This window comes from Equus quagga, chromosome 2 (assembly GCF_021613505.1).
Source record: "Equus quagga isolate Etosha38 chromosome 2, UCLA_HA_Equagga_1.0, whole genome shotgun sequence".
Classification (NCBI taxonomy): Eukaryota; Metazoa; Chordata; class Mammalia; order Perissodactyla; family Equidae; genus Equus; species Equus quagga.
Genome location: NC_060268.1, coordinates 93,256,410 through 93,282,043, shown reverse-complemented (window position 1 = coordinate 93,282,043; position 25,634 = coordinate 93,256,410). Strand labels below are relative to the sequence as shown.

At 50.1% G+C, this 25,634-nt stretch overlaps 2 protein-coding genes across 5 annotated transcripts; both read left to right on the top strand.

The window, feature by feature from the left end:
- The first annotated feature begins 391 nt into the window (after window positions 1-391).
- Window positions 392-9,407, top strand: NMB (neuromedin B). Of its 3 annotated transcripts, XM_046655445.1 has the most exons (4): window positions 392-816; window positions 3,595-6,702; window positions 7,333-7,499; window positions 9,148-9,407. In XM_046655445.1, exons 2-4 carry the CDS (start codon window positions 6,546-6,548, stop codon window positions 9,313-9,315), a joined length of 492 nt encoding a protein of 163 aa, XP_046511401.1. In that variant the 5' UTR covers window positions 392-816; window positions 3,595-6,545; the 3' UTR covers window positions 9,316-9,407. The 3 variants fall into 3 exon arrangements, with proteins under 3 accessions (XP_046511401.1, XP_046511400.1, XP_046511402.1); XM_046655444.1 differs by having other exon boundaries at window positions 392-6,702; XM_046655446.1 differs by having other exon boundaries at window positions 393-6,702; window positions 9,143-9,316.
- A 900-nt stretch (window positions 9,408-10,307) lies between these two features.
- WDR73 (WD repeat domain 73) lies at window positions 10,308-23,666 on the top strand. Of its 2 annotated transcripts, XR_006887685.1 has the most exons (9): window positions 10,308-10,374; window positions 10,887-10,954; window positions 11,439-11,527; window positions 13,021-13,109; window positions 13,732-13,796; window positions 19,642-19,806; window positions 20,150-20,515; window positions 21,534-21,877; window positions 22,289-23,666. XR_006887685.1 is itself a non-coding variant. In XM_046655149.1 (8 exons), exons 1-8 carry the CDS (start codon window positions 10,334-10,336, stop codon window positions 21,767-21,769), a joined length of 1,119 nt encoding a protein of 372 aa, XP_046511105.1. In that variant the 5' UTR covers window positions 10,308-10,333; the 3' UTR covers window positions 21,770-23,666. The 2 variants fall into 2 exon arrangements, 1 of the variants encoding a protein (XP_046511105.1); XM_046655149.1 differs by having other exon boundaries at window positions 21,534-23,666.
- Window positions 23,667-25,634: the final 1,968 nt, after the last annotated feature.

The window sequence follows — 25,634 nt, the reverse complement described above, 5'->3', positions numbered from 1 at the left end:
ATTGGAACCAGAGGCAGTAACTTAGGGGAGCATCATTGTTGAGCTATTATTCTGGGGCAGAGCATATGAATCATTAAAGTGATTTGTACTTTCCGGTTACTTTGTAAGTACATTATCTTGGTCTTGCCAAACTTGAATCTGAAAACTTTATTTCCCATGGTTACATTTAGACAGCATGTTCCCTTTCTAGAATTTTTTTTTTTTAAGATTTTATTTTTTTTCCTTTTTCTCCCCAAAGCCCCCCAGTACATAGTTGTATATTCTTAGTTGTGGGTCCTTCTAGTTGTGGCATGTGGGATGCCGCTTCAAGCACGGCTTAATGAGTGGTGCCATGTCCACGCCCAGGATCCGAACTGGCAAAACTCTGGGCTGCCACAGCACAGTGCGTGAACTTAACTACTCGGCCACGGGGCCGGCCCCCCTTTCTAGAATTTTTTATGTTAATCCTGTTTTCCTCTTTTTTGTGTGTGTCCTTGAATTCTTCCTGTGTTCTCTTTCTTGATGGGAGAAGTATTGATGTTTGGCACTTATCTTAGGGAGTCATAGCCTTCTCAGAGAGCCTACGCTTAGAATAAAGGCTCTGTTGTCCTTGAGTGCATTTCTTGGTCATTTGCATCGGTGTGTTACCAAGTCCAGACAACCCTGCAGAGCATGGTGTGGAAGCTGTCTCAGCATCTGCGGGCATCCTTCCTAGGACGTTTATCACTCTACTGAGCTTCAGAAATGATCCAGCATCTAGCTGGCTAAGTGGATTGTCCACCTTTCTCAAGATGCTCCTTCAGTCAGGACTGCCTCTTCAAGCTGTTTTCTGGCCAGGTATGTCTTTGTCACCATTCTACCTTACTGGAATTGTAAGTTATGCCAGATAGGTTTTTAGACATAAAACAGCAAATATGACCCTTCACACACAACTATGGTGAGTCTGGATGTAGAAAGCTGTGTAACCAAGAAGTGTTAGAGACTAGAATATGCAGGGGTTATCAAAAAAAATAGTGAGGACATCGCCTTCCAAGTGTTATGTGGAAGGCCCTCAGGATTTTTTCTAACCTCAGCTCTCAGCAGATGCCACATTCTTGTACTCTTGATATTGGTCTCACTGGACAGACATCCCATCTTTGCTTGTGCTGGTCGCTCTGCCTGGGGTACCTACTCCCTTCTCTACCTACTAAAAGCTTCCTCATTCAGCTGACATTTATTGATTATCTCCTCTGTACTAGATTATGGGCTAGGCCCTGGGAATACAAAGAGTAAGGCAAGGGACCTCTTCTACCAGGAACTCAGAGCCTTAACAGGGGCAACGTGTAAACAAAATTTTCCACATAGGATCATAAGTGCAATGATAGAGAGATGCACAGGGAGCTCAAAGGAAAGTGTTTTTTATTCTTGACTAAGCCCTTGAGTGTGTCGTGCTTCATGCTCGGTGCTGCCCGGTGCTGCCCGGTACTTTGTTCATGCTCCTCTTTAGTGTTGTCCTCAGAGTGGTTTGTCTTATGTGTGGCCCACTCCCCATCCAGCTCCTTGAAGGCATTAAGACAAGGCCAGCCTCTGACTCATTATTGTATATCCCCTGGTCCCTGGCACATTTTAGATTTATTTATACCCTACTTTGTTCCCAAAAGGATTTGGAGTGGCTCATAAAGCTACATCTAGTACTATGTGATAAGATATAAAATAATTGAAGAATTTGGGGTTGAAATAAGTATAGGAGGAGAAAAGGATGAAATCATAAGTGAGGTTAGTATCCACAAGACACACTGAAAGATTCTGTTGTCTGCTGGAGGAGATCCATAGTGTTAGTTTTCAGTTCCTTAGGTGCTGATGTAAAGAGGGGATAATTATTTCTATGCTTTGTGTAATGGGCAATAAAATGCAATTTTAAAAAAAACTTGTAATGATACCCGAAGACCATTTCTCTTCTGGGACCTCACTGCAAGGGCACTGTGTGATGTTATACAGTCACCCCTATATTGATTAGCCTGATGATTTTCATGGAGCTCTTTCAGAGAATGTTCCTTTAGTTTAGGTAGTTTGGCAACTTCTGCAAAGAGACCTCACAAAAGACCAGCTACCCATCTAATCAGCCAGGAACCTTCAACCAGCTTTCGTGGAGAACAGTGTTCCTTAATCTTTTAAAACTCATAGCTTCTTGTAAGAAATAAAAATCTCAAACAACTTCTCCATTCTGATAACTCCCCCCTCAGGTCTGGGTATCTAACCTCTTATCCTCACCAGCCAAGAATATTTGATCTTGCTTTTTCTTAAGTATGTATTATAAAAACAATAGTTACTCCTCTCTAATATACAGATAGGTTATTATATTGAATATGACTTTCAAGCTATAGATCCGTGTTCTCCCAATCTTAGGAGTTTCTGGAATGCCATCCACTCTCAGTTAAGAATCATATCTCTAGAACCCTTACTTTAATAGGCCAGTTTATTTAGATTGGTAAGCTGAATTCCAGCTCTAATTCAAGGAGTCTAGTTAAAAGAATTTGTACTCAGGACTTAGGTCAGGCAAGTAAGTAAATCAGCTAGCATGAAACTTTGATAAAAGCTGTTAGCCTGACTAAGCGAAAAAAAGAAAGAATGCTATGTAGAATTCATTTCTTGGAATTGGTCAGAAGTTGAGGTATTTTAGTTTATCAAAGAACTCATGATGTAATAGGCATTTTGCCAAGACGTTTTCTTGACTGTTACGCCTGCACCATGGCCTTTGCTGCATCCAGGGAACCCCTGTGATGGGCTTCAGATTCCCAGCAGGCTTTGCTTTTCCCAGGATCCAGCTAATAATATTCAGTGCTTAGAATGTGCCATGTGCTCTGCTAAGTGCTTTTGAATTTATAACAAATTTTTATTTTCTCTCATTTAGTCCTCAAAATAAACTCCAGTTTACAAAAGAGAGAAACCAGAAGCTAAGAGGTTTGCCTAGGATCTTCTGGTCCACGGATGGCAGAGCCAGAAGTCAGTCTATTGCTTTTAGCATGTCACAGTGCTGGTGTCTTTCTACCTTTATAAAGTCTAAGAAGACTCTTTGATTTGGGATAAACCCCACAATTGCAAGCCCCTTGGGAATTCTTCAGAGGCTTTAGTTTGTTCTTCCGTGGATTTGCTCAGATTAGTAAATCTCCCAGAAATAGTGAGATTCTCAGGCAGATTTCCAAGCATTTAAACCTATTTGGAGTTTACAGAGTATTTATTTCAGTTACTGAAATACACCCTGAAATCCATGGCTATTACACGCAAATAATTATGAATGCCGGGCCTGGGGCTTCTCTCCTTAGGTTTTCATAACTTCCCTGAGCATCTGTGCCGTTAGCTGAGCAGCAGCTGCTTAGCTTTCTTAGCCACTGTTGGGGTCATCATCACTTTCCTTACTAGATGTAGGTATTTTCTCTCTTTTTGAATATTGCCTTTAAAAAAGAAATTTCGTATTTTGGCAATTTCAGTTCTGAAATATTTCCTTATTAATAGTTAATGTTCTGATTTTCCAGCTAATCCCTCTGTGTTCCTTCTGACTTTGGGAAATTGTGTCAGATATCCCTGAGTCTCCCTTCTTTCTTTCTTAAAGATTCTGCTGTTATCCTGTTTCTGCAGCCCCTTCCCCATTCTGAAACTAAAGAGCAGGACCTGAGTTATCTCAAGATCTCATCTCCCCAGCCCACACAGATGGAGAGCTTGTGCGTGGAGGTCTGCCGGGAGAGTGACTGTACGCCATCCTAGTCTGAGCAGCTCTACGTTTGTCATCATTCCTTTTCACCGGATTCTTTACGTCTAATTTAAATTTCTGCTTTTCACTTTCTCTCTTGTCCTCTGTGCCTTTCATGTGTTTGGAGTCCACACACTGGTTTCTCCATTTGTTTAGTTTCTCTGCAACTAACTTGGTTTGTACTTAAGTTGACTTATCTATAAGGTGGGCATAATACTAGTCTTTACTACAGCAAAATAGTGTTGGTGATCAAAGGAGCATGTATGTAAGTGCTTTTGGAAAACAACAACAAAAAAGACTCAGTTGTGAAAAGGTGTTACTTATAATTGATTGCAACTTAATGAAAATATAGCAACTAGTAATATATGTGTCCTTTATTTCAAGCAACCTTTGATTAAAAACCATGGTGCAGTTTAAATGTTTCATTGGTGTTGGTTATAACAGGATTTCCCATCTATCTTTCACCCCTTAATTATCTTTTGGATTGTCCTATGAATCTTCTCTACATTTTCTGTGGATGACCTTGAATGTTGTAGAAACATGGGAAGGGTCAAGGGTACGCTCTGAAGAGCTTCCCCATGCACCTCCATGATTCACTGTCAGTCTTCCCATTGGGATGGAGGCCTTTGGACTTCCCTTGCCATCACAGTGGACTTGGGGAACAGGCAGTTGGCAGTTCAGGTCCTTGTTCTAAACTCAGCCTAGCACTCCCTGGGAGATCCCGCTTGGAAGTGCTATCTTGGGCAAGCCACCCTCTCTGCTGTGCCTAATCCTCCTCCCTCCTGGGACAGTGTGTTATAGCTGGCCGTGAAGCCGCTGCCCTGCTGCTTTCTCCAGAGTCCTCAGAAGCCCCTTTTTCCTCTGCTAGGCTGACATACAGTGATTTCAGGGACATCTGGGGTCTGTCCAGGGTCTGTGGTTGGAGCAGTGAACCCAGGCTGTGTCAGAGGAGGCTTGGCTTAAATATAAAGAACCTGTCAGAGCAGAACCCAAAGCTCCAGGGTCACCTGCAGAAGAGAGGTGAAAGTAAATGCAGTGCCTGCTCCCCCTCCCTCCTGAGAAATCTACACCAATGCAATGTTTAAACTTGGAATGGTAAAGCAGGTGTGGGTGTGTTTAGGGAAAGCAGCATCTGCCCTGTACAACTTTGGGTGTCCGATAGAGTGGTCCAGACAGACCCAAAGTCTGATTCCAGTGTGACGTCTGGGCAGTGACTCAACCTGTGAGCCTGTTTCCAACTATGAAATGAGGAAAGATAAATCTACCCAATAAAGTTCCTTCAAGCATTTAAATCAGGCAGCAATTAATACCAGCTCCTATGTTTTCCCACTAGTTTCTCCATCCGTGGACCAGAGAAGAGAGGATGGTATGTGGTTGATGCAGAGGAGAGGGAGGGGGTCACAAAGGGAATGATTATTATGGGAAGGTGATAAGAGCTATATCTGTACAGCATGGCTAAGCAGTGACAAGAATGCAGAGAGGTGTAAATGCCAGGGTGGGGGATGAGAAGCAAAGAGATCGGGGAAAAAGCCAGGGCCAGAAATGGAGCGCTCCTGTCCTGCATGTCATGCTCCCAGGAGCTGAGCGCGACAATCAGCTTCTCATAAATGCTATTAGGATGCTGATCCATAGAGCTAGCAGGGCTTGCTGCGCTAGATACATGCAAGAGGAATGATAACAAGTACCGTTATTGAGCCAGACTGGGGAGTAGGTTCTGTCACAGCCACACTGTGCAGTGTTTCAGGGAAGAGTCCAGAGTCCAGGGGTTGGTCTGTACCCCGCTCCTTCATCACGCCCTCCTTTGTGTTCTGTCTCTCCAATGAGATGAACTCCCTTGGGAGTGGGGAATTACCTCTTGTCTCCCCTCCTCCTGTGCCTAGCAGAGTGCTCTGAACATTGGTGTTTAGTCCAAACATTAAGCAGAAATAAACATATTATTCTGGAGCACACCGTCTTTGCCTACACTGATGCTGCTGACCCAGAAGTTCTTTCCAAGACAAGTCTAGACAGCACCTTGGGAGGAGGAGAGTGCTGAGTGTGAGAGGGCAGTCCTAGAGGACTGCGGCTTCCTGCCACAAAATAATTGTGCTAAAACATGTAAAATTATTAAAAATAGGGCAATGTGGTTATTCCCATTTTACAGTTGAAGAAAGAGGTTCAACGAGTTCACACACTTGTATCTGGACACCTGTGCTCTTTCCACTCCCCTGACCCAGAGATCTGCCTGTTGCCCGGCTGACAGGCCAGGCTCTTCCCAGCGGGGTGCCCATTCCTGGGGGGCCTTATCCCAGCATCCATCGTTCTGCCTGAGTGCTGGCAGTGAGAGTGCAAAGAGGGTTGAGCACGGTCAGAGCCCTGCGGGAGGGGCCGATGGGCATCCTACAGAGCCCCTCTGGCGCCTGGCCCTTTGCTGGACGCTGTGACGCCAGTGTTACACAGGAGCAGGCGTCCTCGCCCCCACTTTCGCCCTTACAAAGAGAAGCTCCGAGGCGAAGAACTGCTGTCGGCCCAACGCCGGTGGGAGTGGAGGGAGACCGGGGGACCCCACTTGCCCCGGGCCAGGTCCTTAGCCTGAAGGTGGCGAGCTTGGGACAGAGGCCCTAAGGGAGCGGTGCCCACGTGGGGGCAGGAGTGCGGGCGTGCGGGTCGCGGACAGAGACCACCACCCGAGGGCTCGCGGGCAGCACTGGGACTGGGAAGGCGGAGCAGGTGGAGCGCGGGGGCAGGCCCTGGGCAGGCTCCGCCTCCCGGACAGGCTCCGCCCCCTGGGCGCGGGTTTAAAAGAAGGGAAGGCGGGCGCCGCACATTGGGGCGGTGGCGAGGCGAGCCGGGTAGAGCCATGACCCTGCGGGCGGGGGGCGCGCGGCTGTTCGGCGGCCTCCTGCTCTTCGCTCTGCTCGCGGCCAGCACCGCCCCGCTCGGCTGGGATCTCCCGGAGCCCCGCAGCCGGGCCGGCAAGATCCGAGTGCACCCGCGGGGCAACCTCTGGGCCACCGGTAAGTCTTCGGGACCCCGGCAGGCGCCCCTCACCCTCCTCTGACCCCATGTTCCTTCTCTGGCTGTTCTTCAGCCATGGACACTAGTGTCCCGGCTGGTTGGAACCCTGGAACTCATCTAATTTAACAGATGGGGAACCTGAGAGCCAGATCGGTCAGTGACTTGGCTAAGAGTATTCAGCCAGTTTAAAGCAGACCTGGGGCTGGAGCCTAGATCTGCCCTCCAGCTGATTCTACTTAGGCAAGATTCTACTGAATCTTCTAACCTCTGGCGTGTCTTCTCTCTGCACCTCCACCTTCCAGGCACCTATTCCTTCTCCACTTCCTTCCCTGCCCTTTCCTGTCCCTCTTCTAAGCAGGGAGCACAACTGGCAGAGTTTCTCCCTGGCCCTGGGCCATGCCTCCCTCCTTCCAGCCATGCCATCTCCACCCTCTCTACCTGTTCAGGAAAAGCTGAGGTACAGGCTGTCAACCCCGGGGGTCTTTGCAGCTCCTTGGTGAGAAGGAGGAGGAGGAAAGTTGTGTATCTTCTTGCCACGAGAACTGAAAGATGGGAGAGGTCAGGAACTTCCCCACTGGGATCGGATCCTCACTCCCTGACTTCTTTGTGCCTCCGCATCTCATTTCTAGGTCACTTCATGGGCAAGAAGAGTCTGGCCATCCCATCCCCACTGGGGACAGCTCCCCACATCTCCCTGAGGGACCAGAGGCTGCAGCTGAGTCATGATCTGCTCAGGATCCTCCTGCTAAAGAAAGCTCTGGACCTGAGCCTCGACAGCCCAGCATCTCACACCCAGGTGAGCCAGGCCCCCACCTTGGGCCCAGGCCAGGCTCAGCCAGGGCTGCCCTTGGATCCAGCACTGGGCTTAGGGTGTAACTGCCCCACCAGGGCCTGATGGGCCCCAGAAAGCCAGAGATTTCTGGCTCTCCCTGTGATCAGAGCTCAAAGGGAGAGGACTCCAAAGAAAGGAAGCTGACCCTCCCAGCAAACCCCATGGAGCAAGAAGTAGGGGAAGAAGTTCCCCTCACCTATTGCCCAATTTACAGTCAGAGCCTAGGATTACCCAGCCTCTTGCAGCAGGGCTTTCCCTCGCCAGTCCACACAGATTTGCCGCACCCCAGTTTTCCACCTTTGCAGTGCCCTGTATGTCCTTGTAGCCAGAGTTGGGACCCTGAGCCCCAGAGAGGGAAGAGAAGAGTCAGTTATCAGCCAAGACAGAGTTTGGATCTTGTTTACCATGACCAGTGCTCTTCCCAGTCTCTCATCTGCCTCAGTGACCCATGGCAGGGTCTCAACCTCAGCACTCTTGACATTCTGGGCTGGATAATTCTTGGTTGTGGGGGCTAGCCTGTGTATTGCAGGCAGTGTAGCAGCTTCCCTGGTCTCCATCCACTAGAGCATCCTCCCTCTCCACCGCACAATTTTGACAACGAAAAATGCCTCTAGATGTTGCCAGAGGTCCTCTGGTGAGGGGACGGGGGAGGGAGCCAACATCACCCCTGGTTGTAAACCACTGACCTATGGGGTTCAAGGCCCTAAAGCTGGAGCCCAGCCGCCTTAGTCTCCAGCCTGGTAGAGGGGCAGCTCTTCCATTCCCTGCTCCTGGTGCTGTCCCCACTCCACCTTCCCTGGTCCTCTGTTGCTGTGTGCAAAATGGCAGTGTGATGTGGTAGAATGTGGGTTCTGGCAACAGTGTCCTAGGCTCATAACCCAGCTGCTTAGTAGCTGTGTGACCTTAGAAATGTCAGTTAACCTCTCTAAGCCTCATCTTCTCATCCATCAAATGGATGATGCCTGGCACATACAAAGCACTTAGTAAACGGGTGCTATTACCGGTCCGTGAGCCCCCTGGCAGCACCTGTTGCTGACTCACCTTTGTATCCCTAGCATGTAGTCTGTATGTTTTGAAAGAAGGGAGGGGCATTCCCTAGAGAAGGTCCAGCCCCAGTCAATCTCACTGACTCTCCTGATGCACAGAACCCCCAGCCACTAAGGGCAGGAGCTTGGGCTGGCTGAATCTGAAGGGAGACAATGCCACCTCTGGGGCTGTTGGTCAAAGGCCTGAAACATGCAGACAGCTAGAAAGCAGTACCTAGCCCTTGGGGATGGGGCTTCAGAAGTGAGGGCTGGGGCAGAGCTGGGGGCGGGGGAGTGAAAACACTGACTCTTGCCCAGGACCAGGCACTGTACTTGGACTTTACTTCCATGATGTCCTTTGACTGTCGTGCCCATTCTCTGAGGTTGGGGCTGTTATTCTGAGAAAACCATTGCCCCAACCCCTCTCAGGCCCTTCTTCAGGGAGAAAGGTGCTGGGGGACCTGCCTCAGCTGAGAGCCTACCCCTCCTACCTCTGTGGATGCCTAGCCCTTAGGAATGGCAGGATGCCCCTATCATTTGCCCCTTCTGCCCAGGTTAATTCCTCTGTGTGTTCCCCTTCAGCACAGGAGGCTGCTGGTACAATTGCTGCAGAAGTGATGCCATTAACGAGGAAGACAGGACGACATGGCTTAGCTTGTGCCCACCCAGGGAAGGTGCTGAATGGGACCCTGGCAGTGGCCCCATCTGGATGTAAATCCTGGGCTCAAATCTCGGTTGTTACTCCATTACTGTGATTTCTAGTTGAGTCACCAGGAATATTGCCAATGCAGACACAAATTATGTTCCTACTGTATGTCTTGCTTCCCTGTTGAAGTTATGAATAAAACCCTCCTCTTTACATAGAATGTCTGGTCCTCTCCTTCCAGCCAGGTTTGACGGAATGGGAGGGAAAGGGGGCTGGAGGACCGGGTCTTCAGTGAGATGGGGCTGGCTCCAAAAAGCCCAGAACACTCCACGGTACTAGCCAGGCACTGACTCAGGACTCCTACTCATTCGCTCATTCAGCAAGCAGGTACTCAACGCCTGCTGGATGCCAGGGCCTGTGCCAGGCGCTGGGTTCTCCTCTCGCCTCTGCCACCTACTGGCACAGGCAAGTCTCTCCTGTTTCCTCGCCTGTAAAGGGAGCTGCCTGCACTACACAGCGGGGCTTTGCTTACCCCATCTTATTTCTTCCTCGCGCCAAGCTCTGAGGGGAGTGTCCGGCACACACAAGGGAGAGCGCCGGGCTGGGATCCAGACCCCGCTGTCCGCTTCCTCTCTCCGCTTGCCTTGGGTAAGGTTGCCAGAGTTAGCAAGTAAAAATACAGGACACCCCGTTAAATTCGAATTTCAGATAAACAATAATCTTTTCGTACAAGATGTCCTAAATATTGTACGGACATACTCAAAATTCGAATTTAACGGGGCGTCCTGTTGGCCTTGGTCCTCTGATCTGCAAATACCCGGTCGTAAAACAGGCGGGTATTTGGTCCCTCAGGCTCACCTGGAGCTGACATCCTGGGAATCCCTGATTTTACGTCATTTTTCTTGGAGCTCTTACCCAGAGAAGCCCTGACCCAGCCGGGCGAAGGCACGGCGCGTCTGCGGCTGCGCCCGCGCCCCAACAGTTCTCCGCCCCGCCCCTGGCGAGAGGCCACGCCCCCCGGCAAGGGCAGGCCGCGCACACTCCTCGCGAGAGGGCTGCGCGGGCCAAGGGAGGTTCCGAGGCGGAAGTGGGGCGGCGGAAGTGAGGAACCGGACGCGACAGTTGCCATGGAGCCCGCGGAGGACTGGCTGGTGGAGTCGTTGCGCTTGTAAATTCTGTGGGCTTGGGACGTGGGCTCCGGGCCTGGGCGGGCGCGGGTGGGGCGCGTGGGGAATCCTGGCGTGCATGGGGCGGCGCTGGCCGCGGGGCGGGGCCTCGGCTGCCTGGTCTGGGACACGGCGCCTTCCTCTGGGCGCAGGTCGGGTGAGGTTCTGCTAAGGGCAGTGCTTGGCAGGATAATAACATAAGGGGGCAGTTATCTTGCGCCAGCCTGTGAGTTCAGCCGTGAACGCGGGTTAGCTCGTTGATTCCTCGCATCACCCTCGGGGAGTCCGGGTACCCTGGGAGTTCCACCTTACAGATGCGGAGCGAGGCTCCGGGGAATTGGGACTGGCCTGGTCCCAGGCGCGCAGCGGGTAAAATGTGTAACAAGACTTGATCCCAGCGCGGCCTGGCTGCAGAGCCCGGGCCCCCAGCCACCCAACCGTGCTGCCAGCTCAGTTCCTTAACAACAGTGCAGTGTCGTGCACCGGCCGACGTTGTGTTGTTCCTGTCGTGTAGGTACCAGGATTTCCATGCGTTCGACCTCTCGGAAGCCACTCGAGTCCTTGAATGGATTGGTGACAAAGGTGATAAGCCCTGCCTGGCCCTGAAGGAGGCAGAGTCCCACTCCTCGGGCTGGGACTCGGGAGCTCAGCTCAAAGGGACGCAACCCACTCTTCTGGGAGCCTGAGGGCCTCCTGGTCCCTGGTAGCAATTGCGTGGCCAGGCAGCACTTATGTTTCTCCTTTAAGATCTAGATTTGGGGCCAGCCCTGGTGGCCTAGTGGTTGGGTTCCATCCCCGGGAGGGACCTACACCACTATCGGCAGCCACGCTGTGGCAGCGACCCACATACAAAATAGAGAGGAAGGTTGGCACAGATGTTAGCTCAGGGACAATCTTCCTCAGCAAAAAAAAGATCTAGGTTTCTTCCACACCCCAATACAAGACTGCATACCAATGGCAAAAGAGTTTATCGTTGCTTTGGAGGATTTGGCAGAGTTTCAAGACCCAGCCGTGATGCAGAGTCTTTCTAGCAGTTTGTCACAGTTACTTCTGCTTCTTTTTCCAGGAGTCTTTGTTGCTGGCTATGAAAGCCGGAAAAAAAATGAGATTCTTCATCTGACATTACCTTTCAGACTTTCTGTAAAAGAAAACCAGGTAAGTTGAAATACAAATGCTGCGTATATGTGTCTACTTTTACTCATGTTTGAAACCTTTATGGAGCCCCTGTTGTCTACTGGATATCGTCCTGGCTGCTAGAAAGAGTGACAAGCCCTGGGCCTGCCCTTATAGTCTAGTAGAGGGAGGCAAATATGCACAGAGATAGGTGCTTCAGAATGTCATGATTTACAGAGGGCTCCTGGAGGAGGAGGTCAATTTTGTTTTGTTAAAAATAGATTTAGGGAGCCATTAGGGTATAGAGGGTGGTTAAGGTCCCCTAGGATGAATGTGTAGTGTATAAGGAATAAGAGGAGAAATGACTAGAGCCAGAACCTCAGGGATACATTTAAGGAGTGAGTAGAGGAAGGTGAGCCCACAGGGAAGGCTGAGAAGGAATCGTCTTTGAAGTAGGAGTCTCAGAAAAGGTTAGTGTTTCCGAAGCCAAGAGAAGAGTATGTGTCAACGAGAAAAGAGTTCTCTCTCTCTCTCTTTCTACCTGAGCCCTTGATGTGTGGCCCCAGGTATGTTGTGTAATTTCCAGGTCTTGTAAGGAACAAACCTTTATATTTTCCCCCCAAAAAAGAAGGGAAGAGTTGGTAGCTGCCTAATGTTGCTATAGAATCGTTCAGACTCATCTGATAGGGCCGCCTGGCAAATTCCCTGCCTAGGGCTCTTGGTCACCCGCGTCCCCACCACTCCAGCTTCAGCCGGGAGCTTGCCCAGACTGAGCTTGACGAGAGGCCTGGTTTACCTCCCACCTCACCCCTGGCTTTTCGTCTCTTGCCTTACGGCCACCTCCTTTTCCCCTACTTCCGGTTCCTCACGTGCAGTTAGTAGATAGCTCTAGTGGCTAAGAGCATGAACTTTGGTTACACAGACCTGGGTTCAGATTCACAACATAATCCCTGTGTGACCTTCGAAAAGTTGCTTAAGCTCCCTGTGCCTTAGTTTTGTCATTTTAGAATAGGGATAATTATAGTACCTACATCACTGGTGGTTGTAAGAATCCAACTTGATGAAGTAGATAAAGCACTAAACACAGCGGCTGCTGCAGTGAACACTGGGTAATTGGTGGTTGTATATTTCTGCTGCTGGAAGAACCCATCTGACTTCCAGTGGGCGGTGTGGGAGGATGGGGAATGTGTCAGTTGGCTGATAACATTCCAGCTTTCTTTGATGAGGCTGTTAGGCCTCTGTGAGTCCTCTAAGAAGGCCTGGAGTATCAGACTTGTGCTGTAGTGAGAGGGGCTGGGGAGAGGTTAGAAGGGTTTTGAATGTGCAGGGCAGAAAGGAAGCCGTCTGTGTAGGCAGCTGAGACCCGTGTTTATAAATAGCAGCCACCGAGGCCCTGCAGGGAGCAGCATCTGTTGGCAGCTGAGCATCCTGCATGGCTGCCTGCTGCCTGGGCTCTAGCTCCTTACCTAGAGCACGTCTGAAACAGCCCTTTGGAGAGCAGGCCCTATCTGATCGGCCGCCCCTTTGTATTTTAGGGCTTGTTCCCGGAAAGAGATTTTAAGGTCCGCCACGGAGGATTTTCAGACAGGCCTGTCTTTGATCTGAAGCATGTGCCGGACACCAGGTACGGTCAGCTCTGTGACCCAGACCTTCTGTTCAGGATGGAGTGTCTGGAAACACCAGGGGTATCCTGCCTCTTCATCCCCAGCCCTACCCCCTCAGCACATGGGCACACGTGAGCACATGCATGCACACGCAGAGATCTGAAATACAAAGAAAGCATGGCTGGGTGCCTTCATGGTCTCTCACAGACCTTTTGACCAGTGTAACCCACAGATCGCTGGGGTTGCTCCGGGGAATAGATATAGAGAAGAACGTCGCTCTTAGTTTCTCAGAGAGCTGATGGTTGGGGCTGATAGCTCAGTTGGCAGAGGGTGAGAGTCTCTGGGTCAGGGTTGTGTCTTCAGGCTCCATGCTGGTGTCCTCTCTGGGACACGTCACAGCATGTGGAAGCCTGTGCTCAGTCCTGTGACTCGCCAGGAGCTGTGGCCTGTCCCTAAAGTGGAGGGAGCCTGCCCCTCTCCCGTTAAATGAGATGACGGGTCCTGATGACCCCTTCCTGCAGTAAGCTTCCCTGATACGGAGAGTATACGAATCCCGGGCTGAGGGGCTGAAGAGGGGAAAGGCTGGGGGACGTGGGTGAGCTCCCCACTGTCTGGACTGAGATTCCTATCCATCCTGAATAGGTTGCTGGTGACCAGTGGCCTTCCAGGTTGTTACCTGCAGGTGTGGCAGGTCGCAGAGGACAGTGGTGAGTGAATTTGACTTGGTGGGGGTTTGGGTTGTAGGAAAGCCTGATACACACCCCCACCCCCTAATCTGAACCAATTAAGAAGTTGACTCTTGGGGCCAGCCTGGTGGTGTAGTAGTTAAGTTGGTGTGTTCTGCTTCGGCAGCCCAGGGTTCACAGGTTCAGATCCCGGGTGTAGACCTACACACTGCTTGTCAAGTCACACTGTGGTGGCGTCCCACATACAAAATAGAGGAAGATTGACACAAATGTTAGCTCAGGTGCAATCTTCCTCAAGCACAAAGAGGAAGATTGGCAACAGATGTTAGCTCAGAGCCAATCTTCACCAAAAAAAAAGAAAAGAAAAAGATAGTGACTCAGAGCCAAGTGGGAATTAAAATGCAGTATCCTTTAATGCAGGCAAAGATGAGTTAGCAACCACAGCATGGCACACAGGCCCCAAATGGAGCTTCCTGGAACTTGCTCCAGGAGTTGAGTTTACCAACCCAGTCATAGGCAGAGCACCTCGTGAACCAGGGCCTCTCCCCCAGGCAGGGGCAGAGGCAACGGCAGAGCTAGGGCTGTTTGGGTGAGCTCACCTCCTGGAGGGAAAGGAGGCAGCGAGGAGGTCCCCGCTCTTTGCACGCACACTGGTCTCACGGAAGGAAAATAGTGAATGAGCAAGAGGCTGCGCTCACCAGTCTCCACCTCAGAGAAGTCGCTCTGCTCCCCAACAGGGGACCGCAACGGGGCAGAAAGTGTTAGTCCTGTTCCCTCTGGGAGCGGAGGGGAGTTCCCTAGTGGGAAGTAGCTGGCCCTCCAGCAGTGGGTTTGCGGTTTCCCCCACAGGCAGGCACCAGAGCATGCAGTCCTGACCCAGCCCCTTCTCCACGTCCCTCCATGAGAGCGTTGTTGGCAGTGTGGATGTTGCCTCTGAGCCACAGGCCCCGACTCTGGGAGCCCCCCCCTCGCCTGTGTGGTCCTCTGCCCAGGCCCACACGGCCTCGCTGGGTGCTTCCCAGAACCTGCCGCGGCTTCAGCTTCTCCCAGGCTTCACTGCTGCAGAGGGGCTGGGCCTGCTCCTCTGCTTGTGAGGGCACTGGCCCTGTGGGCTTTCCTTGTTGTTTCTCCCCATTTTAAGTGTACAATTCTGTGATTTTTACTAAGTTTAACAAGTTGTGCAACCAGCACTCTGAGTCAGTTTTAGAACATTTTTCAAAACCCCGGTAAGATCCATCATGCCATTTACTGTTAATCCGCACGCCCACACCCTGCCCAGGCAGCCACTGATCTACTTTCTCTCTCTAATAGATGGCCTTTTCTGGACGTTTCATATCAATGAAATCACACGATATGTGGCCTCCTGTATCAGGCTTCTTTCACTTAGCATGCTGCTTTTGAGGTCCACCATGACATAGTGTGTATCGGTAGTTTGCTCCTTTTTATGATGAACAGTGCTCCACTGTGTGGATGTTCCACGTTTGTCTATCCTTTCACGAGTTGAGGGATCTGATTTTTGGCTGTTATGAATGATGCCACTAAGAACGTTCATGTGCAAGTCTCTGTGTGGACGTACGTTTCCATTTCTCTTGGATAGACGCTGAAGAAACTTCCAGACTGTTTTCCACAATGGCGTCATCATTACCATTCCCACCAGCAGTCTGTGAGGGTTCCCGTTTCTCCGTGTCCTCACCAACACTTGTTATTGTCTATCTCTTTTATTAGCTCCATCCTAACGGTGTGAAATTGTCTGTCATTGTGGTTTTCATTTGCATTTCCTCAGTGACTATAACGTTGAGCATTTTTTCGTGTGCTTATTAGCCATTCATGTGTCTTCTTTGGTGAAATGCCTGTTCAAATCTTGATGAGGGAGTTTTGCTGTCGTTCTTGACCCCAGCAGGCTGAGACAACATGCTGTCACAGACCCTTTGAGATTGTGCTTTCACTGTACATTTTGGTAGGTATCTGTTCAGGTTAGTCAACAATCTGTAAGATGCGACAGTGATCTTAGTGAGTGTGTGTTGTATTCCAGGCCGTGTACTAAGCACTTTCCACTCGTGATCTCTTTAAATTCTCGTGAGTCTGACAACAAACTCTGTGCCAGAGAGGCTAACTTGTTCAGAGTCACAAAGATAGTAGCAGAAGCAAGACTTAGGTCTGGTTTGACTTCAGAGTCTGCTCATAGCCATGCCTGGCGGTAGCTGTGGTCAGATAATGATAATTCATCTCAGCATGGATGTAGGGGCTCTGAAAAAAGTTGGCGGGGTGTTTGCCGACCAGCAGTGTGGGCTATGCCACCAGTTTGCTTAGAGCTGGTTCCTGGGGGTAAATCTATCCACGAAAGGTCACGTTTATAATAATAATAATTATCATTATTACTGTTATTTGTAGCAGTAGCTAACATCTCATCATTCAGTGAACAAACATTCATTGTGTGCTTCCAATGTGTCAAACATTGGGCAGGGTTCTGGGGTTACAGCAGCAAGCAAAAACATTTGTTCCTTGCTTTCTTGTTGCTTATATTTTATCACATATTTTGCCCATTTATTTTTTTAAGATTTTGTTTTTATTTTTTATTTTTCCTTCTTCTCCCAAAGCCCTCCAGTACATAGTTGTATATTTTAGTTGTGGGTCCTTCTAGTTGTGGTGTGTGGGACGCCGCCTCAGCATGGGCTGATGAGCGGCGCTAGGTCCGCACCCAGGATCCAAACCAGCAAAACCCTGGGCCGCCGAAGTGGAGCGCGTGAACTTAACCACTCGGCAACAGGGCCAGCCCCTGTTTTTCCCACTTTTTGATTGGCTTTTTTTGTCTTGATTGAGTTGTAAGAGTTCTTTGCACATTCTGGGTACAAGTTATTTTTCAGATAGTGTGTTTTGCTAATATTTCCTCCCAGTCTGTTACTTGTCTTTTCATTTTCTTAATAGTGTCCCTTGAAGCATAAAAGTTTTAAATTTTGATGAGGTCCAATTTATCAGTGTTTTATTTTATGGAGTGTATTTTTGGTGTTATATCTAAGAAATCTTCACCTAACCCATAGATTTTCCCCTATTTTTTTTCCCCCAAAGTTTTATTGTTTAGCTCCAACATTTAAGTCTCTGATCTCTTTAGTGTTGACTTTTGTGTACGGTATGAGGTAAGGGTCTAAGTTCCTCTTTTTGCATGTGAATATCCAGTTGTCCCAGCACCTTTGTCAAAAAGCCTAACCTTTCTCCATCCATTTGCCTTGGTGCCTTTGTTGAAAATCAATTGCCCATAAATAGAAGGATTTATTTCTGGACTCTCAGTTCTCTTCCATTGATCAATATGTCTGTCCCTATGCCAGTAACTTGTAATTGTTTTTATCTTTACCTAAAAGTAGGCTGTGTGGGGCAGCAGTGGGTTAAAGACGAGAGCAGGGGAGTCTTTCTAACAGCTTGGAGGCGCCTTGGAGCTGCCTTTTGTCCTGACAGGGCCTGGGGTGCCGGTAAAGACCCTGGAGCCTCAGGCCTAAGGGAGCAAATGGCCCAAGGGGCTTACTCTGACACTCTTGGGAGTCGGAAATCAGATAAAAAGTTTTCTTCGCCTAGATATTAGTGCAGAATATTCCAGAGCCTGGGGAAGACTGGCCAGCTGTTTTGCCAGAAGCCTAAAAGCACAGCATTGTCTTGGTGAATTTTCCAAGCTCCAGGTTTTGACCCACGGCTTTGATGTCTCAGAAACCTGACTTTGTCAGTGCATCCACAACAAATCGAATCTGTTTATGGGGGCTGACACCCTCACCAGACTCACAGGACTGCTGTCTAGGCCAGAGTTCATTTATTAGTTTATAATGACAAAGTAAGTACCCATAAAAGGGGAGTAGTCCAGGTCCTTATTCTTTGCCTATAGAAGACCTAACCTAATCAAAGGCTTGTGATAAACTTAACCCAAACAAGGGGAATTAGCTCAGAGCTTTCTAAGTTGTGTTTCACGCTCCTAGGCACAGGGTATGAACCTGTGAGGGCGCACTGCCCAGCCAAGAGCTGCCCACGCCCCTCGGCCGCGCCAAGCCCCTTCTCAGCCCCTGGGGCATGGAAGTGTCTGAGTTGGAGGAATACATATCTGAAGGTCTCAGCTGAGTGTCACTAGCTGCTTCCACTTTGAAGTTAAATATTTAGTCTGGTGTGGCTCCTTCCACCCTGGACAGGCTCCACTTTCTCTGCCTCTGTGGTTGAACAGCCTGTCTCATGGACACGGCTTCCCTTTAGACGTGTTCACGTGTTTGCTCAGTGTACCGGTCTGGGAGCCATTCTGGCTCCTTCCAGAGTGTGCCCACCTCTCCTCTGACCCTTTCTATGTTGGTTTAATCTTCAGACACAGCCTTCCTTCCTTTATTGCCCTTGGGGTTCTTGGAGGTGCCTCGCTGTGTCTTTTGCTTTGGTTTCATAGCAGTCTCTCCTCTCAGCTTGGGGCTGCTTTGGAAACATGGCGTGGATTCCCTAGAGGAGGGCACTTCCTTCCCTGTCGTAATTACAGAACAGCTCTCCAGTCGGGCCCTGGAGCCTGTCTTTCCATGGTGTCTTTGACATAGGTCTTTGCAGGCTTTCCCTTGGCGGCCTCCTTCCCCCCGTATGGGGACAGATCATGTCTGAGAACCCTCCCCTGCTCAGGGCGGCAGCTCCTGGGGAGTCCAACCAGGCCCCTCAGGGTCTGTGGACAGGGGAGAGGGAGACACTCAGTGTGGCCTGGGAGAGCCAGACAAACTGTGCTTGGGGCGGGTTTGAAGCACAGTCTCATGGGCACTCCGCAGGGACCAGCTCTCATCCTGAGGCTCAGCTGTCGTGTCTTCTCCGAACCTGTGCGGCCCCTGCGGGAGGAGCAGTGAAGCTCAGCAGGTCTGGAGTCAGTTCGCAGAGTCTAGGCTTTGGGAGCAGGACTCAAGGGTCCTCCACCTTCCAGCGCAGCCCAGACGCATCCTTCTGTGCACTCCTTGTATGTGAGCTCTCTCGAGGGACATGTTGCCGCGTGCTCACTTGATGGAGCTGTGTTAGGCTTGCTTCTCTCATCCATTCCTTCCTCACTCTGACTTTTACCTATCCTTTAGAATTATAAAAAATACGTATTTTTCAGAGAATGTGGAAACCAAATAATGAGCCCCCTCTTGGAGCGAGAAGATATAAAATGGAAAATTGCGTCTCTCTTTAAGTAGTTTGTCCAGCAGACTGCTTGTTCTGAACTGTGTATAAATGGCTTGTATTAAGAGTAGCCACAAATGTAGACTGCTCCGGGGACAAGAGCCTGCCTGCTCACCATGCAGGTTGAGACAAACAGGTCAGACTGCAGGCCAACCCAGCTTGGGGACCAGTATGTGCTTCTTATGTTCAGTGTGAAAAAGACGTGGGCTTGCTTGCCCAGGCTGCCTTTGAAGACCACACACCTACGCTGTAACCTTCACCTGCTAGGCTTCAGCAAATTGCCTGAGGTCGTGGAACGTGTTTTTGAAGGAATAATAGTAGTTCTTGAACTCTGTACCTGTTATTTTCACTTAAGGTGTAAATGACATCGTCAGCGTGTTCTTTCCTGTTCTCTTCCTTTACTTGTTCACCACAAAACTATAAAAAGCCAGAACTGCTTTTGGGGTTTTGAGGTGGCTGCTCTGATTCATTATCTCTCATTTGCAAAATAGTTTATAAGACAAATTACAAAGAATTTAAAGCACTTCCAACAGTTTCAGAAATGGAAACATAATGCAGAGTGTTTAGTCTCCACGTCCGCTCCTGCCAGCTGTCAGCTCCCTTCTCCCTTGTCCTTCTAAATGTTCTGGGGAAGGCTGGCTGGCCTTCACTGTGTAATGTTTCAAACCTTCCTTAACATTCCTGGATTTTAGTCTCTTCCGCTTTCCCCCAGATGTTATCCAGGCTGTCAGCACCATTGCTGTCCACGAGAAAGAAGGGCATCTCTGGCCTAGGGTAGCCATCTTCTCGTCAGTGGCACCTGGCATCCTCCACGGGGTGAGGCTCAGCAGTCTGAAGATCGTGGATCTGGAGTCCCAGAAGACCATGTACACCTCAGGTACTGCAACAGCTCACGCCTTGCTGGCTCCTCCAGCCAGCGTCTGCCTCCCAGCCCTGCTCGGCCATGTTTGAAATTGAATTCAACCCTGTGAGCCAGATGCTGGGTTAACAAGATGCACGAGAGGCGAGCCCTGGCCTGAGGGGCTCCTGCTCTGGGGTTTCGAGAGGCAGTCCTGGGGCCCAGCACCCACCAGCTGAGTAGAATATGGTGAGATGAGCGGGCGAGGGGAGATGGGGTTCATTCTGCCTGGACTGCTGGGAAGGTTCCCAGAGGAAGGGACTTGTGACCGGCCAGTCCCTCTGACGCCAGCAGCTTTTCTCTTTCGGCCTCTGTCTTCCAGGTGTCAGTGACAGTGACGAGCTGAGCAGCCTGCAGGTCCTCGATGCACACACCTTTGCCTTCTGCTGTACCTCGGGCCGGTTGGGGCTCCTGGACACTCGCCAGAAGTGGGCCCCGTCAGAGAATCTCAGCCCCTGCCCTGGGTCCGGTGGGGGGAGGTGGTGTGCAGAAGTTGGGGGTAGGGGCCAGGGCCCTGGGCCCCACATTGCCAGCCTTGGCTCAGATGGGCAGCTCTGTCTTCTTGACTGCCGGGATCTCTCCCATCCTGTAAGCTCAGTCCAGTGTGCGGTGTCCACACCCAGCCCCGCCCCAGAGCTGCTGCGAGTGACGTGGGCCCCAGGCCTGGACAACTGCCTGGCCGTTTCAGGTACTGCTGAGCAGGACTTTTGTCCATTATTTGACCTCTCTCTTCTAGGGAATACCAGGTGCTCAGGAAGAAGCCTGTAGCTCCATAATAAATCTGGCCCCACAAGTTAAAGTTGTGCACAGAGAAGCTCCGGATTAGTTCTCCAGGTTTTTCAGCAGCAGGCCCGTCCCCATTCTGGCTACTAAACTTCCACACACTGGTAGCAGGCCTTTCCTATCCCAGCAGGAATTCAGTGCTGAGGTTGGTGGAGAGGCCTAGGACAGCTGTGGGGCTGTACCGGAAAGACATACAGATAGATGTCAAGGGCGCATCTCAGTCTGCTTGGTTTTCAAATTATAGCAAGCTGGCTAGGTCAGCAGGCTCCCGGGTCTGGCCTGGCAGTATCTAGTTGAATGAGGGTATTTAATGAGGGTATCCAAAAGCCAGTGGGAAGGGTAGTTGAGAGAGCAAGAAAGGGTCATTGATAACAGCAGAATCCAGAAGGAGCAGAAGAGAAGCACAGACGGGTGGAGGATCGGCTGTTTGGTAACAGGAAGACACAGGATGGAGCGAGTGTGGTAGAGCTAGGTCACGGGGGGACTGGGGTGTCCCTCTCTACAGGCTTCTGTTTCTCCATCCACTAGGAGACAAGGCCATCCACTGAGAGGGACCCAGAGGTGGAGGGGTTAGAATTTGGGCAAGTGGAAAAGGTTTGAAGTAGTCTCTTAAGCCTCAGTTTTGTGCAGAAAACAATAGTACCTATTTCGTACAGATGTGAGGATTAAAAGAGAGAACGCACGTCCAGGGTCAGCCTTGGGCCTGGCACATGACAGATGTCCAGTGGATGTTCGTCGCTCGTGCCTCCTGGAGCCGTCACCTGCCCACACTCAGGGCAGATGTTACGTGCTCTTCGGTTGGGCTTTAAGTATCTTGTTACTGTTTGATTCCTCATCCTATAGCCTGTTTTGGTACCATAGAGCAAATTATAGAAAGTATTTTAGAGATGCAGTGTCACTTCTCTTTTCTTGTTCTTCCTCAGGTTTTGATGGGACCGTCCAGGTCTATGATGTCACGTCTTGGGATGGAATGGGGGGCCAAGCAGAACCTCTCTTCACTCACAGAGGTCACGTCTTCCTAGATGGCAATGGGATAGACACTGCCCCACTGGTCACCACCCATACCTGGCACCCCCAAAAGCCAAGGACTTTGTTGTCTGCAGCGAGTGACGCCTCTCTGCACGTGTGGGACTGGGTGGACCTCCGTGCCTCCTGCTGACACCAGCGTCTCTGCCCAGGCCTCTAGGAAGAGGAGGAGCTACGTAGCAAGGCTTCTGATTTAGGCCTCGAGGACCACAGGTCTCTGTCACCAGCTGAGCAGCCTTGGGCAAGTTAACCAGCCTCTCCTAGCCCCAGTTTCTTTATTGCAAAATGAGACTAGTAATACCTCGCAGGGTTGTTGGGAAAAGTAGAAGTAGTATGTTAAAAAGTAACTGGTAGCATGCATGGCACGATAAATATTTGGCAGCTCCTGTTGGATGTGGGAGCCCGTTTCCCACAAGTGTGAAATGCGCTGCTTTCTGCCTGTCTGTATTCACAGCACCATAGTGAGAATCAGAATCAGAAGAGCTGACGAATGTAAACTTGTTTCGTTTACAAACGTTTTTATAGAACTAAAACCAATTAAGATGAAAAAAAGTCAACCCCAGTAGCAGTGAAGGAAATAGCAGTTAAAACAAGATTATGCCATTCTAGCCTACCAAATTGCCAAATTTTAAAGCATTATTACTTTCAACAGCTGAGAGCGGTGGCATGATGCACGTTCAACAGGAGCCAAGCAGCAGCGAGGGTCTTTCTCCCAGGCGTGTAGCGTGGCGTTGTGCAGCTGCCTAGCTTACATGTCCAGGCTCCTGGGAAGTGACAATTGACATTTGCTAATCTTTTGCTGTTACAAATAGTGTGAAACAACTTTTGTACCTATGAACAGTATGTCTGTAGATAAATTTCTAAGGCGGAGGATATGTGCATTTTTAGGTTTTATAAATACTGCCAAAGTGTGCTCCGTAGAGACGGTGCCGATGTATGACGGCAGCAGTCATGGCTGTTTCTCCTGCCTCACCCGCAGTCTGCCTCGTGGCCTTTGCCAGTCGCTGTGACTGGTTATTATGACGGGTCCAGTCTTCGGAGGTCAGGGAGGGACGCAGGTGTCCCCACAGCTGTGGGGGAAGGAGGTGACGCTAAGTGATTCTCTCAATCAGCATTCGCTGTGTGTTGCTGTGCACCAAGTACCAGGCTGGACGCTGGGATACGAGACACAGACGTACAAATATGGCCCAGTAGAGGGGAAGCTGGGGGGAGCACTCAGAGGGAAGGGGCCACGTGTTCTGGGAGCACAGAGGGCAGAGTAGCCACCTCTGCTTGGTTAGAGACCAGGTGTGATCAGGGAATGTGGTACTCCACGTTGTGTCCTTCCTTCAGGCCTGGAGGGTGGGGGTGGGTGGTGTTCCAGGCACAGGAACAGACAGGAAGACAGAAGCGAGAAAGGGCGCAGCCCCAGCCTGGTGAGCAGAGGAAGTTAGAAATACAACTGAGAAAATGGGCTGTGGCTGATCAGTAGTAGCCCTTGAGCTGTGCCAAGGGGCCAAGCCTGGGAGTCCCTGAAGGGCTCCGAGGGACGGGGCGGTGTGAGCCAGGAAGGGAGGCGCTGTTGCGGCTGTGAGTGAGGGCATGTAAACGCCCAGGCAGGAAAAGCAAGGATGTGCGATCAGAGGCCCCTGTCTGCGGCAGGCGTCTTCACGTGCTCTTTCACTGTTTGGGATACGTTTCATGTATGACATGCAACCAGTCAATGACGTGGCTCAGAGTTCCTCCACCCTTAGACTTGGGCAAAATGGATGCCAGGAAGTGAGTCAGACACAAAAGGGCAAATACATGATTCTACTCAAATGAGGTACCTTCAGTAGCCACTTCGTAGAGACAGAGAATGGAATGGGGATGCGGGGCGGGGGAGTGGGAGTTACTGTTCACGGGTACACAGGGTCAGCTTGGGGTGATGCAGAAATTCTGGAGTTGGATAGTAGTGATAGTTGCACAAAATGTGAATGTACTTAATGTTACACTTAAAAATGGTTAAAATGGTCTTTTCGTGTGTGTGTGAGGAAGATTGGCCCTGGGGCTGGCCCCATGGCCGAGCGGTTAAGTTCGCGTGCTCCGCTGCAGGCAGTCCAGTGTTTCGTTGGTTCGAATCCTGGGCGCGGACATGGCACTGCTCATCAAACCACGCTGAGGCAGCGTCCCACATACCACAACTAGAAGGACCCACAATGAAGAATATACAACTATGTACTGGGGGGCTTTGGGGAGAAAAAGGAAAAAATAAAATCTTTAAAAAAAAAAAAAAACATTCGCCCTGAGCTGACATCTGTTGCCAATCTTCCTCTTTTTTTTCCTCCCCAAAGCCCCAGGACATAGTTGTATATCCTAGTTGTAGGTCATTCTAGTTCTTCTATGTGGGATGCCGCCTCAGCGTAGCCTGATGAGCAGCACATAGGTCCGCACCCAGGATCCGAACCGGTGAACCCTGGGCTACCAAAGTGGAACGTGTGAACTTAACCACTCGGGCAGGGGTCCGGCCCCTAAAATGGTAAACTTTATGTTATGTATATTTTGCCACAATTCTTAAAAAGTGGATGCCGGGCCTCACTCCAGCCCTTCCTAGCTGTGCCCTTCTCACGCAGCAAGAAGTCCACAGGGCCAAGGCTTTGTGCCCATCTGTACCCAAAGATCCTACATTCCTCTTCCAGATCATCTTCCAGGAACGTAGGACCCAGAATTCCCTGTGCAAATGGCCATAGCTGCCGCCAGGGCCTGCACAGCCTCTTCTGGACCCAGCCTCTCAAGGGCAGACCATGCAGTTAGCGTGTGCACTCTGGGCCCGAGAGGTGGCCAAAGGCTGTTTACGGAGAGTGTGGACAGGGCTTGCGTGTACAGACCAGGGTATGCACACACTTGCAGAGAGGCCTCTCCCACGTCAGAGCCGGGAATGGGAGAGAGCAGAGGAGGGCAGAGGATGGCTCCTCCCACACCACCAGTTTCCATTGTGGAACTCGTGGGAACCCAAATTTCAAATTCAAAACCTGGCTTCATCACTCCACATCCTCTAGGATGGCTATAATCGAAAAGACAGACTAGAACAAGTCTGGGGAGGCTGCAGAGAATTCGGAACCCTCATACGCCGCCTGGTGGAAATGTAAAATGGTGCAGCCTCTTTGGAAAATAAGTCTGACAGTTCCTCAAAAGGTTAAACGTCGAGTTATCATATGACCCAGCAGTTCCACTCCTAGGTATTCATCCAAGAAAATTGAAAACATATGTCCACACAAAGACTTGTAAAGACTGGTACATGAATGTTCATAGCAGCGTTATTCACAACAGCCAAAAGGTGAAACAAGCCAAATATCCACCAACTGAGGACAGAATTAACAAAATGCAGCGGATCCATATGATGGAATATTATTAGACCAGAAAGAGGAATGAAGTACTGATACATGCCACAGCATGGATGAACTTTGAAATCATGAGGCTGAGTGAAAGACGCCAGTCACAAAAGGCCACTTATTGTGATTCCATTTATCTGAAATGTTCAGAACAGGCAAATCCATAGAGACAGAAAGTAGAGTAGTGGTTGCCAGCGAATGGGGGGCGGTAGGGAATGGGGAGTGACTGCTAATGGGTAGACGGTTTTCTGGGATGATGAAAATGTTATAAAATTGGGTAGTGGCAACAGTTGTGCAATTTTATAAATGTACTAAAAACAACCAAATTTTAAACTTAAAACCCCACAAAAACCTGGCCTTCCACATCATAATGAAGTATAGTTGTCAAGGTGGGAGGATAATTTAACAGTCTGTCAGCTTGACTTATAATTCTTAATAGTTAACCCTGTGTTACAGCGTGACCCTCCATTTGTTGGCGTTGCCCAGGGTCTCACTGTGTTGGGGACAGGCCCTGGGTCTGCGGCTGGGGCTAAATGTTTTGAGTGATGGCGAGGTGTTTGGAGAATCAGACTCGGAATCAGGAGTGACAGTTCAACCGCCTCCTTGTTTGCAGAGGAGAACATGGAGCACAGAGGGGTGACGCGGCCT

Excerpts from the sequence above, each read along its gene's own strand:
- NMB (XM_046655445.1), top strand. The coding sequence starts at position 6,546 with ATGACCCTGCGGGCGGGGGGCGCGCGGCTGTTCGGCGGCCTCCTGCTC. Across the intron at positions 6,703-7,332 it reads GGGCAACCTCTGGGCCACCG|GTCACTTCATGGGCAAGAAG; the intron begins GTAAGTCTTCGG and ends TCTCATTTCTAG. Across the intron at positions 7,500-9,147 it reads GCCCAGCATCTCACACCCAG|GAGGCTGCTGGTACAATTGC; the intron begins GTGAGCCAGGCC and ends CCTTCAGCACAG.
- WDR73 (XM_046655149.1), top strand. The coding sequence starts at position 10,334 with ATGGAGCCCGCGGAGGACTGGCTGGTGGAGTCGTTGCGCTT. Across the intron at positions 10,375-10,886 it reads CTGGTGGAGTCGTTGCGCTT|GTACCAGGATTTCCATGCGT; the intron begins GTAAATTCTGTG and ends CCTGTCGTGTAG. Across the intron at positions 20,516-21,533 it reads CAACTGCCTGGCCGTTTCAG|GTTTTGATGGGACCGTCCAG; the intron begins GTACTGCTGAGC and ends GTTCTTCCTCAG.